This window comes from Cavia porcellus, unplaced genomic scaffold (assembly GCF_034190915.1).
Source record: "Cavia porcellus strain 051 isolate PalLab524CR breed Dunkin Hartley unplaced genomic scaffold, mCavPor4.1 scaffold_21, whole genome shotgun sequence".
Classification (NCBI taxonomy): Eukaryota; Metazoa; Chordata; class Mammalia; order Rodentia; family Caviidae; genus Cavia; species Cavia porcellus.
Genome location: NW_026947504.1, coordinates 26,775,103 through 26,795,027, shown reverse-complemented (window position 1 = coordinate 26,795,027; position 19,925 = coordinate 26,775,103). Strand labels below are relative to the sequence as shown.

General features: G+C 37.9%; 1 protein-coding gene across 8 annotated transcripts in view; it reads left to right on the top strand.

Moving 5' to 3' along the window:
* Znf475 (zinc finger protein 475) overlaps positions 1–13,873 on the top strand; it is a 46,274-nt gene extending 32,401 nt beyond the window's left edge. For 6 of the 8 annotated variants that reach the window (XM_063232452.1, XM_003477378.3, XM_063232455.1 and 3 more), the window contains 2 exons: positions 10,969–11,149; positions 13,701–13,873. In XM_063232452.1, the coding sequence (XP_063088522.1) occupies positions 10,969–11,149; positions 13,701–13,852 (333 nt within the window). In that variant the 3' untranslated portion in view covers positions 13,853–13,873. Of the gene's footprint in view, positions 1–10,968; positions 11,150–13,453; positions 13,576–13,700 lie in introns of those variants that run through there. The other 2 variants (XM_063232453.1, XM_063232454.1) reach the window with 2 other exon arrangements.
* The last annotated feature ends 6,052 nt before the right edge of the window (positions 13,874–19,925 follow it).

The window sequence follows — 19,925 nt, the reverse complement described above, 5'->3', positions numbered from 1 at the left end:
AAAATACAACTGACTTTATAAAGTGAGATATACAAATCTATTTTAATAACAGTTTTTCCAAAACTGTTTGAATAGACAATCTTATTGTTAAAAGGAGCAAAACAAAACTCTAAATCATAAGTAACGGAGTGTCTTGCATTTGGCCAATAGACAGGCTCGATTGGAAAATTCCTTTATGTGGTATCCAGTGATTTCCAAAAACAATTTAATTTCAAACAATGATCCTTCCAGATGTGACATTTGGTAGAATTGTTTGAAAACACCAGAAGTGAATGTGAAATACCAGTGATTTCTGGACAATCATATTCTACAATTGTTGAAGTTTGAGATGGAGCTATATGGAGTTATTCCTATTTTTGAAAATACTATTTACAGCTTGTCTGCATGTGTAGGACATGCCTAAGGGAATGGAAACTTCACTGCATACATTCAATCTCAGTCAAGTTGATAGAAACTTTTTAAAATAGATGCAGGCCAATCGCCTGTGCCTGCCTCCTGGTGTGTAAAACATAAGTATTCAGTTCTGCCTAGAAGATTCTCCTGAGAATAAATGGGATGAGACATGTACAGTGTACAGTACGTGGCCTACTACTCAGTAGTAGTAAATTGTAGGTAATGTGTTAACAACTTGGATCCTACGTTATCACACACTTTTCAGCATTGTCATACACAAAAATATTTATAAAAGAGGTCTTACCCTTGATTTTCCCTTGCGGGGCCTGGGAGAACACGCTTTGTTTCCTCCATTTTTACCCTTTGCACTCCATGATAGGCCTTGTTCACTAGGCACAGACATCTTAATTATTTGGGCTAGTGGAAAACATGAGTCTGGAAAACCAATTGTCCAATTCTGTTATGCAGAAAGAGAAGCTCTGCTTCAGACAGCTGCAAAATCACATAATTTGCTCAGACTTCAGCAAGATGAACCCTGTTTTTGACAACCTGGGATCCAGCTGAGCATGGGGGAAGCAAAAATACCTCCCAGAAAGTGAATGATTTGAAGGTTACCCATATTTTTGTGTCATACAATTTTGGAAATCAATCTCATCCCTCAGTGCAGGAGTGGCTATTCCCTAAGATATTTCAAGCCTTCATCAAAATTCCATTGTGAAAACAACCATGCTTAAGTTCAACCACAGTAGGCAACCTTCACTGTGATATTTCTGCTCCACAATATCTCCCTTCCTGCTTGGATAATTTTGTTTTTTTAATTGCACTGTCAGAGGTTTAGTCCTTTGAATTAAAGCACTGACTTCACATGCAAAGATTTCCTAGAGAGATAATGAACCCTTTTAAGTCACTGATCCATTGAAACAATACCCTATTTCTTAGAAGTGAGATGCAAGGCTACTATACTTTACAAGAAGACTGCAGGTTTGAGAGCGTAGACTGCTTTGATTTATAATGCCTTCAGAGGCAGAGCAGGCTGCATGGACAGCCAGGGCAAGAAGCAGAGCCTGTGTTGTTCTGTCACTTACAATGACTGGGATGATGGGGCTGGCCGCATCAAATAAGCCTGTTGGCTGACACAGCTGTTGGTCCATCAGTTCACAGTCTGAGATCTAGAGCATGGAACCAAGGAGAAGCAGTGCTCCAGAGCAGCAAGGAGGAGATGCTGTGGGGAGGCTACTGTGGGTCTCAATTGAAAGAATCCTAGTTGTGTGATAGGCATGGCGAGCCTGAGGTCACATGTGCTTCATGCTGAGAGTGGTCACTCCCTGCTGTCAACCACCATGTACATTGATGTAGGAATCTCCGGATCATGAGGCCATTTCCTAGGTCAGGCCCCTGGGAACCAATCTTCCGTGAACTTTGAAGGTTTGACATAAGTCCAGCACCCAGGGAAATCTTCCCCTGGAGACTGGCTCTCAGACTAATGCATTTGAGTGCAAGCACAACACTGCACAGAGGAGTCAGGAAAGTCCTTCCTCCACTCAGCCTTCCCACCCTCCCCAAACCCTGCTTTTTGGACTAATTTCCCAGGGATTAGGTTCTGTATTCCAAGTAGGGATCTATCAACCTGGTATTGCTGCAGAGACAAAGTGTCAAAAGTACTTCCTAAATACAAGTGGTATGTTGAGTGGGTCGTTCCCACTTTTAAAATTACTTCTGGGTTCTATACTTAGTAGAGGGCCAGGTGCATAGCTAACTAAGTCATCCTCCTTTTCAGAGAATTATACATTAACATGTATGATCAGTTTAGGACCAATAGTAAAATGGGATAAGGATTTTTTTTTTACCTTTTTGACACAGAGTTTTACTATGTAGTTCATTCAGGATGCCCTTGAACTCACTTTGTAGCCCAGGCTGGCTTTGAATTTGAAGTGATCCTCCTGATTCAATCTCCCAAGTGCTGGGATTACAGGTGTGCGCCACCACACCTGACCAGGATTTTTGTTTCTATCTCTACTATGGTCACTTTATGTTTAAAGAAATTCTTTATTGTACAAAGTGTGACTTGTGTCATTATAGATTAACAAGTACAATTATATTTTTGAAAAATGTATGGAAGTTAATAGTGCCTTTTTCTAACCTGATGAAAATTGTGATTTGGTCTTAGCAGAAGCTGTTGCACTGTGGGGAGTAGTTTTACCTCTGAGCATCCTGAGTTCTCATGGTTCATAAACAGCCTCAAATGAACACAAGAAATATGACTTTTGAGGCAAGGATGTTGTGATGCAACCTCAAAAAAAAAAAAAAAGAAAAGAAAAGAGAAAACAGTCATTAAACTTCCTCTTTAAAATATATTTCTTAGCATGTAAAATCTGTTACTGAAGGGAGGGAGCATTTCATTTGCACACGTGGTTAGTAATAAAAAGAATATCTATTACATTTTGATGTGGGTGCTTTGACAATGATCTCACCAAAAAGAGCTCAGTGGATTCAACACCAGCAAATTACAGTACTTCTGTCCAACATATGAAGGGTTTCCCTTACCCCAGGGAGCAGAATGATACTTATTATTGTGGCTTGCTAGAAAGTTCTGTTTTCTCCCTCTCTCTCTCTCTTTCTCTCTCTCTCCCTCTGTGTGTGTGTGTGTGTGTGTGTGTGTGTCTCTGTCTCTGTCTCTATCTCTGTCTCTCTTTGTCTCTCTGTCTCTCTTGCCCCCCCCCCCAGCTCTGCTGACTGACTTTAATGAAAGTAATTGTAGGATAGAATGAAGAGAAGGTGAAGTCCAGAAAAATGTTACAGAATGAACAATTTGAAGAAAGGGGGCCCCCTTATTTCCTCACATTGGAAGATAAAAAAACAAGTCGGTTTCCAACAGAGAGGTTTCCTGTGTATGAACACGGAGGGAGAGTCCTATTTTCATGTTACTCATCTGTCTGTAGGGCTGAGGTTCTGACACTCCAGAATGAGATTTTTCTTACTGAAAGTTTGAGTGAAATGTGCTCTTTCTCTGGTGAAAAAACAATGTCCTGGAAAAAAATCAATAAAACTTTTTCTGATTTTCTCTAGGTCTTTTCATTTTGAGAGAAAGAAAGTTGTTGAACTGAATAACTTTTTGGGAGACAAATTACAAAGGTTAAAATCCATAAGATTTAAAATATTCCCCAAGGCCTAGCAAAAGTGGCTTCAGAACATTAATTTTGGAATTCGTCTTGACAGTGTAATGCTGTCTTTGAACTGGCTGCTTTGCATGAGCATAGCAATTCAAAAATATTCCAGTAAACTCTGTCTGCATCAATGTCTTAAAATCAGCTTCTTGAGAATTTACAATAAACTGCATTCTGATTCAGTGAGTTTTGATACATTTGTAATATCATTATCATAGTCAAGATACAGAATATTTTAATTATCCTTCACTACTTTATAGTGATTTTAACTCCAGTTTCTAGAAGACTATTTGACCTTAACTACAGCCGATTAACTTTCATATAAATGGAATTCTGCAAGATGAATGCTTTGTATTTAGCTCTTTTTGGCATGGTGATTGAGTTTCACCTATGTTGGTACAAATAGCAATAATTTTTGTTGTTGCCAGTAATACTGTGTTGAGTGATGACTACATGATACTTTATTGACCCATTCTTGGATGTTTCCAGTGACTTTAGCATTTTTATTTTAACTTGAGACGTCTGCATATTTTAATGTGGATAGAATCATTTTACATTTTTCCAGTGTGGGATTGGCAAGATGTTTTAGTATATAAAAATTATAAATGTTCCCATCTAGTTCATTCTTTAAACTAATTCTCCATCAAAGTCCACATTCTTACACTGAGGACTGAACCTAATTCCCATACACACTTCATTATGTTCTCTCATGCCTCTCCGTACCCTTCACAACAAAACAATGCCTTAATCTAATGCAACGCAACTCTTCTAAAATAAAAAGCTTTTCCTTCTAGTTTCATCTGTCAAATATCTACTCAACTATTGATAGATGCGTGGCCAAAGTACAGATAAACAGCCAGATGAAGGACATAGGGAAAGTTATATACAGTAGCATAGGGCTTCCATGCCTTTTCTGGGTATATCACACTCTCAGGACCTCAATGTCATTATCAAACAGAAAATACATTTAAGGTTCTATGGAACTTCCATTACGTAGGGGTTTTTGATTTAATCATGGACCTTCAGTGATTAATCCAATCCCTAGATCTTTTCCCAGAGTTTAGGGGATGGGCTAAAAATTTCAACCCTCTGATCACGTGTGATCACATCCTGACCTTGTATAAGGACTCCAGCTGCCGGTCACCACATTAGCAAACAAAAGGACCCCATAGGACATTTGGAGGTTCTTGCAAGGTTTTGCAAGGTTTTATGTGAGAAACACAGGGCTAAGACCAAACAAAAAACAAAAAGTCTAGCATCTCTATTGAGGAGCTATTTGTCAGAAATTTAGGATAGAGACCAAATATATATTATAACCCAACATTACACTTTTACATCAGTCTGTTAAAAGCTATATTTGTTCCTAATATTAATTGTAATTACAAATTTATTGTAATATTTAACTGTGTCATACATAGCTCTTTTGATTATCTCAGTAGTTAATTAATTTTTGGAAAGCAATTTGAGTTTACTTTTAGAACTGATTTCAATTTTCTAGTTTCTGCTTCAGTTTCAACTTTGTGGTTTATAGTCTTTATTACTTCATCTCCTTCATAAAAATGACAAAAGAACAAAACAAAAATTGAAAACCTCATGTTTTAATTTTGTACTGCTTTAATTGACTGGTATAAAGGGTGAGGAATTCATTATTGACTTCATCTTGCATTCTCCTGCCCATTTTGATAATTTTATTTTTCAATATATACACTTTTTATAACTTCAATTTATATAGTCCTGTTTCATTTTATGTTTAAATGAGTGAATTGCCATTTAGTCACATCTTCTTTCTTTTGAGCTTTTTTATTAGTTGACATTTTGAAAGGGAGTCAGAAGGCTGGAGATTTGTTCAGCTGCCAACGTGACTGCCTAGTAAGTGCGAGGTTGTGAGTTTGATCCTTGTTACCAAGAGAAAAAAAAAAAAAAGAAACAAAGAGAAAAACGAATCAGCTAGGATGATGATATATTTATTGTCTTAACAGACTTTTTAGAAAGTGAAAGGAGGAGCTGTTAATACTTAGGCAAGACAACACTCATAATAAAGACTGCTCTAGGCAAATCAGGACTGAGGATCAGCCTAAAATCAAGGCAGTGTACTTTTCGAGTTCTTGCATGCATCAATTCAGCACTTCTGGAGACACTCCAAGAGTGCCAAGTGGTCCTTAAGCAAGGAGTCACCTGTTGGAAGAAATAAGTTGGCTCTGGCGGGAGGCTCAGGTTCTTGAGCCGATGGATGAGATGTAAGTTGTCCACCAATCAGTACATACCACATCCACAATGTACATGATTGTTTTGGGGGAAATGATTATTACACTAGATTTTCAAAGGGGCCTGTCACCCCATAAACATTACTTTCTCATTTCTATTTCATAAATGTTTACAAAATGCTATATACTTGGATCATAGTTTCTTCAATCCTTTAGGAATTATCGCAACTATACTTTAAGTCTATAAATGTTATTTGTAGCATTAACATATTAACAAATGGGAAGTCTTTCTTATCTTTTGTTAGACTGCTAATAATGACTTCATTTCAGTTTTCAGTATCGCTTTCATTATGGTTCCTGAAATAACATTAGTGTTAGTCAAAGGGATTAGCTGCAGCCTTCCCATCCGGTCAATTGCCATTCTTCTCTAAGCTTTCTTAGTTATTAAGCTATGCCATGGTGAAGCTATCAGGGGATCATAAAGGAACATTGGAAGCAGTTTGAAATATGTATCATCATGCTATGGTTAGTGTCTGGAGGGCCTCCAAAGCTTCATACAGCTATGGAGGCGGCTGAGTCTAGTGTTTGTGATTGGTTCATTGTTTAGCACTGGGATTGGTGGTGTGAGTGTTATACCAGCCCAGGGCTGGGTAGCCAGCATGCAATATAAGGGAAGGAAGAAGGTGTGTTTTTCCCTTTTTTCTCTTGTCATCATTGGTACCTGCTGCCGCCGTGAACAGCTACCCCGTGCCATGCCACCCTGCCTTGGAGCTAACTAAATAGGGACAAAAACCTCCAAAGTAATGTGAGCTAAAGAGAAACCTCCCCTTCCTTAATTTTGGGTGTCAGGTATTTTGCCTTAGCAATGAGAGTAAAGTAACCAAGACATCTTGTCTAGATTTTCCAAAACAATATCTGTTCCTCCCAAAGCAGTATCTCTCTTAAAGTCCTCTGTGAAATTCTTCTGTGTATGTATATTTTGTTTGTTTGTTTTTGTCCTTATTCTTTCCTTGTTTTCATGATGATATTTCAGCTACTTATTTTAAACTATAAAAGTGAATGGATGGGTAGCAGATCACCTAGACTGGCTAGGAGAAAAGTGTTCACCTGCATAGTTCACTGTATATTATATAGGCTCAGACTAAAATGTATAGTGTGTGATGTTACTGACAAAGAAAAGATCTTTAAAAAAAAATAAAAAGGCACTGCGTGGAAAACAGTATGATTCCAATAGTGGCCAGCAACATTATTAAAAGCATGAAAGTTAGCCTATTCAAGTAAAATTAACTGCACACTTCTGAAAGCTTTCCCTAAAATGTTCAAATGCCTCTGTCAGAATCCAGCCCGAATCGACTTTCTGGGCAAAAGCAAACCTGGAAGGAGCCCAGACTTGTGTGTGAGAGATGTTTCCTTCCTCTCTTCCAGAAAACTGCTCACATTTGAAACAGTGTTAATGTAAATTTAACAATTTTTTTTGAAGAATCTTCTACTCTGATATTAAAAAGTAATGCCACAATATTGTCTGAAGAGGCAAAGGGAAAGCTGTTATCCTATCCTGTTCTCTGCAGAGACCTGAGACTTGCAGGCTTGCTCTCCACCTCTGTTTGGTTGCACTCTGGAGTTGGCTGGGATGGTGAGTTCCACACGGTCACATCCCTGTCCTCAAGTAACCGCGGAGGGTAGCTCTCCGCAGCCCTGGATGTGCTGTGCCCTGTCATTGGAAGCTCACTCCCGACACATTAGCCCAGAGGGAGTTCCCTGCTGGTTCTGCCAGGAGAGAGTTTTCTCTTCCTGTACAGCATCTTCATACCTCCCATATCCACCGTAGAAAAAGCTACACAGTAAAACCTTGGCAGCTTAACTAACAGCAGTGACCACAAGCTGGAGATGGCTCAGCTTCCCCAGGCAGTTTCAGACTAACAGTTGTACAGTTAATGACAGGTCAAATAGGTTATCTTCCCTTTCTCTGTTCAGGCCACAAAGATACATTTTTCTCAACATATAAGCAGGGTTGCTTACTGTTCCCTGGAGATGGCTCAGAAGTCAGATTTCAAAACTTCAGAATATGGAGTAGGTTGCAGGTTCAACTGAAGTTCAGCCACAAATATAGAACAAAGGCAAACTTTGGAAAATGTAATGCAGAGCACCTTAGCCTTTTTATGCTAATTTTCCTCCACATCCTTTTTAGTTGTTCTGTGTACATCTCCTGGCCTTCATGTCTGCCTATTTTCTTGTAACTTTCTCTTCAGAAGGAAAACTGACGTGTGACATGAATGTCTTTATTTATGACCCATGTCATTTATTTTGCTTCTATGCTTGGTTAAGTACTGGAATTTGGCTCATACTTTCCATATGGAATTTTAATAAATTCACTATTCTCAAAGTGAAAAAAATAACTTTTCATTCTTCAACTGAAAAACCTGCATTTAATTAACCTTTCAAGTAAATAAACATGCAGAAAATAGCAGGAAACTTTTGGATAACTTGAAAAGTATTGTTTGTGCTTTATATGTTCTCTTAGGTTTTGAATTCACCAAATATTTTTAAAGTCACTTTTCAAGTGTTATAATCTACTACATTGCTTTAAAAAAATACAAACAAGTACTTAGCTATTTTCATGGATCTACATAGTCTATTGGCATAATTTAGTATTAGTGTTCTACCTCAAATAGTATGCTCTTAAATTATCTTGGATCATTCAAAGAATGACTATAATTTCCATTTTTATTTGGTCTGTCTGTAATCATTGTGGGCTTATACCTTTTTAAATTTTTGTAGGCAGAAATTATAAATGTGTTTCCTTCTGATTCTGATCTTGTTCTTTGCTTTTTCTATTTTAGATGTAATTCCCAACAATCATAGTTAAGAGCAGACCGATTCTAAAACACACACATTTTATCATGTCTTAGTCTTTCAAAGGAAGACTTAGACATCAACTTAATTTGTTTTCATGCCTCCTGGTGCTGTTAAAGAACATACTGGGGAAAAGTTATTTAATTCCACTGAAATTTCTTGCAGCTCTACCTATGTGTGTCTTTGCCATCAATTGGTATTTTTCCTTAATTGATTCATGTCACATTCTCACAGTGCCTAATACTGTCATTTTCACTACTGTTTCCCAAAATCTAAATCTCTTCATTTGCTGAAGACCATTTTGTCTCAAACTTAGAAACCTGAGTTCATCCATGTCAACTCCATCAGTTCCTCCCTCCACAGCACCGGCTTTCTGTGAGCATTTCTGTTTCTGTTCTGTTCTCCCGTTCCCCAGAGGTTCCTGCTCCATTTCCACTCTGGGTAGCCTTTTTGCCTCCTCTGGGACCCTCCTCGGGGGACTATCTTGGTAGATCTTCCACCCACATTTTCTCACCCTCTGCAAAGATATTCTAGCCTATAGAAAGTACAAGTCTTTTCCTCTTATCTCTCAGGTTTTGTTTTTGAAAGCAGTCTCTGCTTGACCTGATTTTTAACTCCTCACAGTTTAACTTTTACCACCACCACCACTCCCTGAACCTAAACTCTCAAAAGTCACTGATGCGTAATCTACTGGTGAATAAATATAATGTCCTCTTTTTAAATAACCTATTACTTTTTGTTGATGAACACATCTCTTTGGAAACCAGAAAGATATGTTTCCAGAACTCTGACTGGAACTTTTCTCTCCATGCCATTTCTTTAACTGCAAATTTGAAACATCTAAATTGCACTTACGTTTTGTCGACAGAGCCACACCTGATTCCTTTTTGCATAATGTTTACATGGAATATTTTCTGATTCTTTTACGTGTAACCATCCTCATGCTTACAAAACTGACTGTTTCTTGTAAACCACTCATCAATGGGGCTTGCCTTTTTTATCAAGCCTGGGAATCTGTGTCTTTTAATTGTATTCTTTAGACCATTTATATATGCTTCAGTTATCATACTTTTGAATGTTAAGTCTATCGCTTTGATGTTTAATTCTACTTCCCACTGCCACCACCCCTCCCTTTTATGACCCATATATTTCAATGTTCACTTGTATATATTATTTCTGCTCTTATCTGGTACTCAGCGCAAGGCCTAATTTTCTAGTTGTACTTTCAACTTTAGACAGGCCTGTGTTCTTGAACTGGTGGAGATTTCTCTCAATGCCTCTGCTTCTCCTAGTATTAAGTTGTTACTTCTCATACTAGATGTGAGTCTGAAGCATGGAAAAGCATACACAGATGTGCCTGCTCTTCCAAAGGGTTGGTACTCAACTGCCCTTTTGTCTGTGGCAGATAACTGCTATCTGATACTCAGGTAAAGTTTGTAGTGTGGAAGATTTTTCTTGGTTCTGCAGATCCTTAAACTTAGGTGAGCCTTTTAATTCACCAATTTACTGTACAGCTTTGAGTCTCCAATGGGCTTAAAAATTAAGACTCTATAAGAAGCATGTACCTTTCAGTGTCCAAGACAGGAGGAAGAAATTCTGTATAGCACTTTATCTTTAATTCTCCCTTAAATTAGCTTCTCTTAGAAGCAGGAAAACTAAGAAAAGGATTTGGGTTCACGTAGTTTATTTGGGAAATAATCCAGGAAGCCCCTGTAAAAGTATGAGAGGAGAGATATGGAAAGAAAGGAAATCAATATATTATGTAATAAGCAACTGTAGTATTGTCATACTAGTGACTTCAGGGACACTGCGTGGCATCAGCCTTGGTGGAAAAGCAGGGTATTTATTTATCTACAGGCTTATTCTTATCCATGATGGATTATTAGTCCTCCTCCATGGTGGTGCCTACTCCAGATCAAAAAAGCAGAGAAATGCAGTTGACACAAGAAGATATGGGAAGGCCTAAAATCTATTTTAAACTCTCAAATGGCAATTTAATTTCTCATATACTGGCTCCTGTATTATCGAGAGAATTCATACGTGGTTTATCTTTATGTTCACCCACTATTGTAACTTACGTACCAAATAGAAAATGATTAATATTCACTAAACAAAGAAATACATTTTATACAGTACCAATATAAAGAACTCTGGTTGCTTCATTTCCTTCTAAGTCCTCATCTACTCAAATAAAATAGTTTAATCTCTTAATTGCCAAGAAGGGTAAATTCACCAGAATGGTTGAAGTTTATTAGAATCACATTGATTTTCTAGCAAGTTTGAATGCCCTATAATTTAAAAATATAGTTTTCAAATCAAAGATTTACTTAACAGATATTTTATGTTATTGGCAGTCAACAATGATAAGGCATCCACCAACAGTTGTTTGCTACATCTGTGGTCGTGAATATGGAACAAAATCCATTAGCATCCATGAGCCACAATGCCTAAAAAAGTGGCATAATGAGAACAACTTGTTGCCTAAAGAGCTAAGGAGACCAGAACCTAAAAAAGCAGAAGTCAGGACCATTACTGGTAAGTTTCTAAAGAAAAGATTTGAGTACATGAGAAAATACTTTTCTTTTGAACTTGTGGTTATAAACTTTGACAGAAGTGTCCTTTTACTTCTTCAGACGACTAAAATCATCAGCATTGCTTACAGACAAACCATTCTGGAATGCCTGTCCAAAACGTTGTTTTCACATACTGAGACATAAAGAGACTATGCCCTGGGAACACTGCATATGGGAAAGACCCACTGAATTTACTGTATTTCCCCCAAATTACCTTTATGTTTTACCAAGCATAATTCTTTTTTAAAAATCTTAAAAAGGATTTGAGAACATCCAGCGTTTTGTTTTCAAGTAAGAATACATCTTGATATTCATAGAACAGGGCATCAGACTCAGATGCTTACTAAGTCCATTAGTCAGCTTGTAACATCACATAAATTGGTCGTCCATATACAAAAGAAAGGGGAGCTGGGTACTGAGGTGAGCTGGAGAAGACCAGTTTCTTCTAAAGGAAACACCAGCGGCCCAGCCTCAGCTGATCTATCATCAGAAAATTTACCCCAGTGTGGCTATACCTTTCAATAGTGCAAAAGAAAGAGGAACTTTAAACTTCCATTTGAAATGCCCAGATTTAATTTTGTCTTTTTGATAGTGTTGCCCACTGAACCCAGGGCTGCACACATGCTAGGCATGAGCTCTACCCCTGAGCCACACCCACAGCCCCAAGATATAAAGAATGTTTATAGTTAAACATTTGTAAAGCACTGTGTGAACCAAATGACACTGGAACTTCACTGTCGCATGAGACTTTGTCACAGACCCTTGTGCTAACTTAGGGTGCAAAAAAACTGAATATTTTTACCCTGTGAGCTCAGATTGATTTGCCATATTTCTACCAATGGAAGTCAGTATCACCTAGTCCAAAGCAGTCTTGATAAAGATGTGAGCCAAGGAGCATTTATAATGACCAACTGAAGGAAATCTAGAATGTCAATCAAGCTCTAGATCCCTTTAGAACCCACCTATTTTCAGGCCTTGCATACAAGTGGGAAAAGAATTTAAGATGAAAAGCCCATCATTTGAAATTAGAGTATTTGCCTACAGAAAAATTTATTTCCTTGAGGTTCTTTTCCCTAATAATGTTTCGTCCACTTCAGTTATTACCATGTTCTCTGCAAGAAGGGAGAGGACTGACTGATTTGAAAGGCACAGTGGGTCCAACAATCTGTTATTAATCATAGATATAAAAAGGATATCCTAGAACTGCAGGAAAATTTCCTCTGGGTTCCATGCTGCTTTTTACCACTGAAAATGCCTTTTGTCTCTAAATCAGTAGCACTTATGTTACCATTCCCTTTCTGTGGAGTCTGTAGCCATAGCAGTCAAATAACCGATACTCAAATCCAAAATGAAAGTCCTATGCAAAAATGGTTAGAATGCAATCAATGGCCTTCAAGTGAGAGTTAGTGACTGGGTTAGTTTTTCAGTTTATATTAAAACTCTTACGTGTAATGAGAAAGTCAGCGCTTATCTTCTCTCAACAGAGTGTTGAAGGCATTCAAAACATGTTTATACTGCAGAGAAAGTGAAATTTACTTTATATAAAGGAGAAGTACCAGGTCATTTGGGGATTTAAATTCTCATGGGATAAAAAAGAAAATTAGGAACAAGTATTTGAAGAATCTAAAGTTTGTAATGTGTGTGAACCTTATATAGAAAATATATGAGATTTGCCTAGGTTTTAATGATGGATAATACTATTCCAATGAAAAAAAAACTAAATAATACATTTCTGAGTGCCTGAATACATTTGGGGGGCCTATTTAGGTGTGTCCAAGACATAGACAGTTTAATGTACTAAAGTTATTCTGCTTAAATAAGACTTATTAAAGATAAATCCTGCATTGTTTCTCTAAAATGGATTCACATGCCTTTCTTCCTCATGTTCTGCCAATGAAGATCATACATCTCTCAGCTGTCTGTTTTATTTTCTTAAGAGTACTTCTTTTCATCACATTAACTATTGCTTTAATTCTTCACTATTATTAAAGAATCCCCAAGTTTCTGGTCATGAAAAGATGATAAGTGTTTAGGATACAATTCATCTCAAAGTCACTCGCAACTGTCTATTTTGGCCTTGGAAAACATTCCACTTACAGAAGAGGAAAATACAAATATATGTGCTTTTCCCGTGAAAGCTTATATTTAGAGTCAACTGAAAGAAAGCCAAGAGTTCTGTTTGCGAGATAATAATGTATAAGCAAAGATGTTAGTAATTAGTGAACGTATGTCACAACACATAATATAATGTCTTCTCCTTTTTAAGGTCCAAAGAGTAAAAAGCCTCCAGTTCATAGCCAACTTGACTCAACTCTTGAGCAAGCAGCATGATTTACTTACTTTGTTTTATAAAAATCATATGATGTATTTAAAAGCATCTCTCAACAGGTATTTCCTGAACATATTTTCCATAAACTGTAGAATACAGTTCTTCAAAAAGAAACTAATCCAGTTTTCTTTCTTTCTTTTTTTTTTTTTTTTGTTTGTTTCATTATTTCTCTTTAACTTTCCAGCCAAAGGGTTCTACGATCTCAATGCCTTAAATGAAGCTGCTTGGACAAGTGCCCAGAGCCAGTTGGTTCCCTGCAATATTTGTGGGCGTACCTTCCTGCCAGACAGGCTGATTGTTCACCAGCGATCTTGTAAACCAAAAGCTGCCAAGTAAAGCCCTTTTCTCTCCTTTGAAGTGTTGCATAAATTAATTCATTTGAAAGGGGTTAGGATATAGTGAGAAGAAGAAAAGGGAGATGAGAGGAAAAAGAAAAAGAAGTGGACTGAACCTTGATTGGGAGCTGGGCACAGCTCAGTGCTTTTTGGTGACAGTGTTTGCTCCCCGTTGCATAACCAACAGCTGCATGTGCTTAGGCACATGCGTCAGGCAGAATTACGAGCAGATTGCTCCTTATCAGAGCTGGAATTTTTGTCTGAAGACAATTCTTGAGCCAATAGTTGCCACTTTTCTTCCATTCTATTTTCCTGAACAAGATTTTGAACCTCACAGTGAAGACTATCATTTATTGAATAGAGGATCTGGGAACAACTTGAAGCAGCACCTTAGTCCTGGGAAGAAATGGATTTCTTTCCAGTCTCGTGCTTTCTGATCCAGGACGTATTTACATTGAGTTACTGATTGAGAGGTTTCTCTCTGTAAGATCATTCATCAGGAAAGATATTTTATAAAAGGGCTGAGAACTTGAAGTACTGGAACCATATCTAATGCATATTTTCTTTACAACATCAAGAAATGCTATGGAAGGGTTTTACAGCCAGCACTAGCCCCATGTGTCAGGAAACAGCTGCAACACAATTCATCAAAATGGGTGGAGGTCAGCTCCTCCCAAGGAGAAGTCTAGCAACACGTTTTTATGCCTTCATAGAGTTTTATAGGTGTTTCATTGTTTGCACTTAAAACCTGCCAGGAAATTTTGTGCCTTCCCACTCAAGGCCTATTCACAGTAAGTGGGTTGTGAAAGTGCTCTGTATTTCAGAATCTTCGAATGTGTTTTTAGCTAGGCAAACCTCTCCCAGGAAGAAGCCAGGGCCAAGGAAGTGCTCTGCCCAGGAAATTCTGCTCCCCCAGGCAGTGTGATTTCACCTGGACGCCCAGCAGCCTTGCCTGAGGTCTTTGTTCATTTTATGGCTGACTCCCAGAACCATCTGGGTCCCTTGTTCCTGTAAGCGTCACATCATGACCTTACATGACACAGTGAGTTCCACATTACACAGGCAGATTCATTCAACTGAATATTTTGGTCCTACTGCTAATCATTATACTGGGTTGGATTAGGACAACTCTATAGTTGTACTAATCGTTCTGTTTTTCCTGAAAGCTCCAAAGGAAGCAAGAGATGAACTTTTAAAAAATTCAGTGGATACTCACTCTATTAGTAAGCTTTCAGTCGGAGAGGAAAGGAGTAGGGCCAAAACATTGTGGTCCACATTGTTCTCATGATCTGTTCCCTTCAGCTAGGCCAACTTCCTGTTTCAGTCCTCTCCAAATAATGCCATCAGATTATAAATCGTATCAGTTGACTAAACCACTTGATAAAGTTAGAGCCCTTACAATCCAATCATTTCCTAAAAAGCCAATCAGCTTGCTTTGGGGGGCATTTTAGATCCAAACCATAACACAAATAAGAATCTTGTCAATGACATGACATTGAATGACATGGCCGATGGCTTAGCTGTTTGTTTTTTATCTTGCTAATAAAAATGATGGAAAGCCTCTTACTACATTGAGTGTACTGAGAGTCAGGCACTGTGCCGAGTGCTTTGTGTATATCACTCTGTACAGCTTACATTAGCTCTACAATCCATACCACTGTGCTTAGTTTACAGATTGGGAAACTGATTTTAGGCTAGGTAACTCAAGATTACACTGAGCTTGAATTAAAGGACAAATAGGGAAGCAAACTCAGGACTGTTGGACTTCTAAATTCACAATTATAACTTATTTATATTAGATTAATAAGATCATTAATAAGATTAGCATACTAATATTAATTACTTGACGAAACTGAAAAATCTTGCACAAGATTTAGTCTAAACTAAGGTAAACATGGAGTCTTAGCATGTGTGTAGTTCTGCTGATAGTCTGGGCTGTCTTCGACTGAGATTAAAATAAAAATTTGAGCTACACTGTTAGTGTTTTTTTACTGTGCTGATGTTCTAGAAAAAAAAAATAAGGGAAATAAAGCAAAATTCTGGCCTCAATTTTGAACTGAGCTGCTACTCAGAACCATGAAAAGATTTACGGACATGACAAAACAACAAAAACAATGTATGTATCTGTATGAATTAAGCCTGTGAGAATAGGAAAAATCTTAGTCAGTTGTCCCTCAGACAAAGGACTAATATCTAGAATATATAAAGAATTCAGAAAAGTCAGATCCTCTAAACTTAAAGATCCAATCAAAAAATGGACATCTGAAACGAATAGATACTTCCCAGAAAAAGTACAAATGGCAAATAAATACATGAAAAAAATATTCAACAGTACTCATAGTTCAAGAGATGCAAATTAATGCTGAGATTCCATCTTATTCCGGAAAGAATGGCTAGAGGGCCTGTGGGGAGACAGGAAATCTTCTCTACTGTTGATGGGAATGTAGACTTGTATAAGCACCATGGAAATTAGTGTGGTGATTCCTCCGAAAACTAAAACTAGAGGTTTGACCTCACTATTTCCTTTCTTGGTGTCTTCCCAAAAGGTTTAAAAGCACAGTGATATATATACATCCATGTTTATAGCAAAGTTTGTAAGAGCTAAATCTTAGAAGCAACCCTTAATGCTCATCAACTGATGAATGAATAAAATAAATGTGGTTTTTATACAATGAGGTATTAGCCATAAGGATAAAATGGAGTCATTTATGGCTAAATGAATGCACCTTGAGACCATACACTTAAGTGAAATAAATTGGTTGCGTATGTGTAAGTATCGCATTGTCTCTCTGGTTTGAGAGGCTGAAAGTGTAAATAAGAATCAAAATGTATAGTAGATATTGTATAATAGGGAGTAATTGTTCAAAAGGAAAGGGCAACTGAGGGGGGTAATGGAAGGGAAAAGAAACAATTGGGAAAAAAGGATAAAGGAAACAAAGCTTTGTAAATAATAGAGGGGTTGAAGGGAGGGAAGGGGAATGGTGAGGAAAAGAGGGAACTAAGATCTGTCATGCACAGGCACACATTCCCTAGATCACCATGTACATCTAAACTATACCAATAAACTTAATTAAAAAAAAAAGAATTAAGCATGTGAATTTTGAAAAGGACAGATTTTTCTAGGATTCATTACTTCCGAGCAGAGCTGTGAGCCAGCATAAGGTTCTGACTACGGGATTCCATTATGTTTCCACCTCAACTGTTGTTCGAATGTTCTACAGAATTAAACCACAGTAAGCTCATCGGGATGACATCAACCCAAGATTAATGGCCCCATTATCAAGCAAATCAAAAAATCTCCCCACTAACAGGAAAGGGCTCACCTCCTCTCTGCCAGCAGCCCTCCTCGCTGTGAATTCACATTTATGCTGATCTTTGTAATTCTCAAAGAAAACAGTCTTTTAAACAATGGCTGGCACCTCTGTGCACTATGAATTTGAGCCTTGAAATGAATTCTCTCTTAAAGGATGAAGAACAGACACTATATGAAGGCACTTGGCACTGAGCACTAACCCAGGCAGCCACTGGTGTGTTTTGTAATGTTATTACAGGCATCGATAACAATGCAATTTCCTTTCTACCCTGGTACCTAGTGCTGCACAAACTTTAATTGAATTCTTCTCTAGCTAAGGTTATGGGAATAATTCCAGGATATCTTCATGCTCATTTGTATGTTGAATTCACATCAGGGTTTTGGGCTAAATCCTACCAAAAGGGTAGTAAATAACCAGCATGTCTTAGTAAGGGACATGGGGAAAGGGACTCTCCTGCTATATATATATATATATATGTCCTTCAGATCCATTGCCTAAGGCAGGCAGCTTTATTATAGCATTTTAATAAACAAACACTTCCAAATGGAATTCCAAAGATGACTGCCTGTTGCACTGCTGATTTGAGTCCTTTTAACGAAAAGATGCCACTGACAAAGACATCAGGAAAAAGAAATAGCAGATACCCAATATCCAGTCCTCTAGCCTCTGAAAACAGCCCTCAGTCTTTCTGCAGTTGTCTGCTTCTAACACTAGCAAGATTTCTTCTCTACCTTCCTGTCTACAACTAGCTTGTGTGGCTTGATTCCCAACTCTATCGGGACAGGAAGCTCAGCCCTTTCCTTCCCCAGTCCTGTGAGGCCTCTCCCCTCCTCTGGCATGGGGACACTTTCCCTTATCACTTTACTTGCGCACTGACTCACTGTCTGGCCCATAAGGACAGCTGTTCCTGTTTCAGGTGGCCTTGCCCGCGCTCTGTGGTGAGAGATGAAAAACGAGCTTTTCCTGTTCTTGGAAGAAAGAGCACTAATGAAAAGCAGTGGCTAACATGGATGGTGCAGAAGGGATACACACAGGAGAAACACTACCAAGTTACCAGGGTGCACCTTTATTCTAAGTTCTTTTAAATCTGGTCCCGAAAAATACTCATCCAACAGGTACACCCAAAGAGAAAGCGTAAAGAAGCCTCATATTCTCTACATTTAAATAAAACTAGCTCTTAACATCCCACTAAGGCTTAATTTCAATAATCTATATTCCAGGTATTATTCTTTTGGGGTAAAAGGAGGATAGAGGTGCTGGGCCCCAAGAGCCTGTGGTCCCTTTCAGTTCTATTTAAGGAAACATGAAATTCAGCTATTGTGTATATAAATTTAAGTGCAAATGTAATAAATCAAAAAGTGGTCAAAGCATCCTGGGGCTAGGTATTACCACTGATTCACACTGATATACACAAAGACTTTGAAGCCCTAATCTCCAAAGCCTGTGGACACAAACTCCTTATAGAACAAGATAGACTGCACCGTGCTATTGAGGTTATCACTGTTGAGATGGGAAGATGATCTAGTTTAGTGACCCTGTGAGAGCAACCTAGTCATATCAGTCCTTAAGTAGAAGAGGAAGAAGGCAAAGAGTGGATAAGAAAGAAGGCAGCACAAGAAAGATTTCATGCCACGTTGCTGGCCCTGAAATGCAGGAGCCATGCACAAGGACTGAGGGAGCTCTGTGGGACCCAACAGCGACTCTCAGCCGCAGTTAGCAAAGGGCCTGGAGCCTCAGTCTCACATATATGCTTCTAAATCCTCCTTGAAATGGATTTTCCTTGAGCTTCCAAAAAGAAATGTAGCCCTGGCAATACCTTGTTCAATTTGGTAAGTACAGGGTAGAACTTCTAACTCTACAGAAATGAAAGAAAATTAATGTTATTTAAGTCACTAGTTATGTGATGATTTGTGATGTAACAACAGACAACAACAACAACAAAAAAAAGTGACTGCAGGATGAAATAAGACCAATAAAATCTCCTGATCAGAAAGGGTGCAGTCTCCAGTTCACAGGGGACATGGGCCACAACCATAGCAAGCTTTAGGGAAAGGACAACTAGACAGTACGTAACGGGCAAGATGGCCTCAGAGAAACTGGATTCAAGATTTTCCATCTATAAATATATACAATCATTTTGCCATATGCTGTGTATAAATTCTAAAAAAGGGTTTTAACTGTTTTGTTAAGGCATATATTGTCTCTGGTATTCAACATAAGACTGATTCACTCATATGTACATATATACTTGTTTTTAAAAGATGTAGACAAATGCAATTAAATTATGTGGTAATTGAGTTGTGTCAGTAGTAAACATATGGTCTTACCCTGCCTGCCTATCAGTCTATACTAGAAATTACATTCTTCTCCATAAACTGCAGAAAGGAAATAGCTATTCTGAAATAACAGAAGGTTGTTGTACATAAGTTACATTTACTTTGGGAATGATAGATAGATAGATAGATAGATAGATAGATAGATAGATAGATCATTTTTTATATTTTTCTCCCTGCTCCTTCCCCTAACCTTCTTCTTTTTCTCAAAAACCTTTGCCTCCTTGTATCCTGGCATCTCTTTTTTTATTATAGTTTTTAATTGATTTATATTTTGATCTTCCCATAAATAAGACAAACCACGTGATATTTAACTCTCAATGTTTCACTTAACATTATGCTCTCAAGATCCATCTGTTTTCCTGAAAATGACATGATACTCTAATTCTCAGTAAAATACTGACTGAAATATAATAACACATCCAGC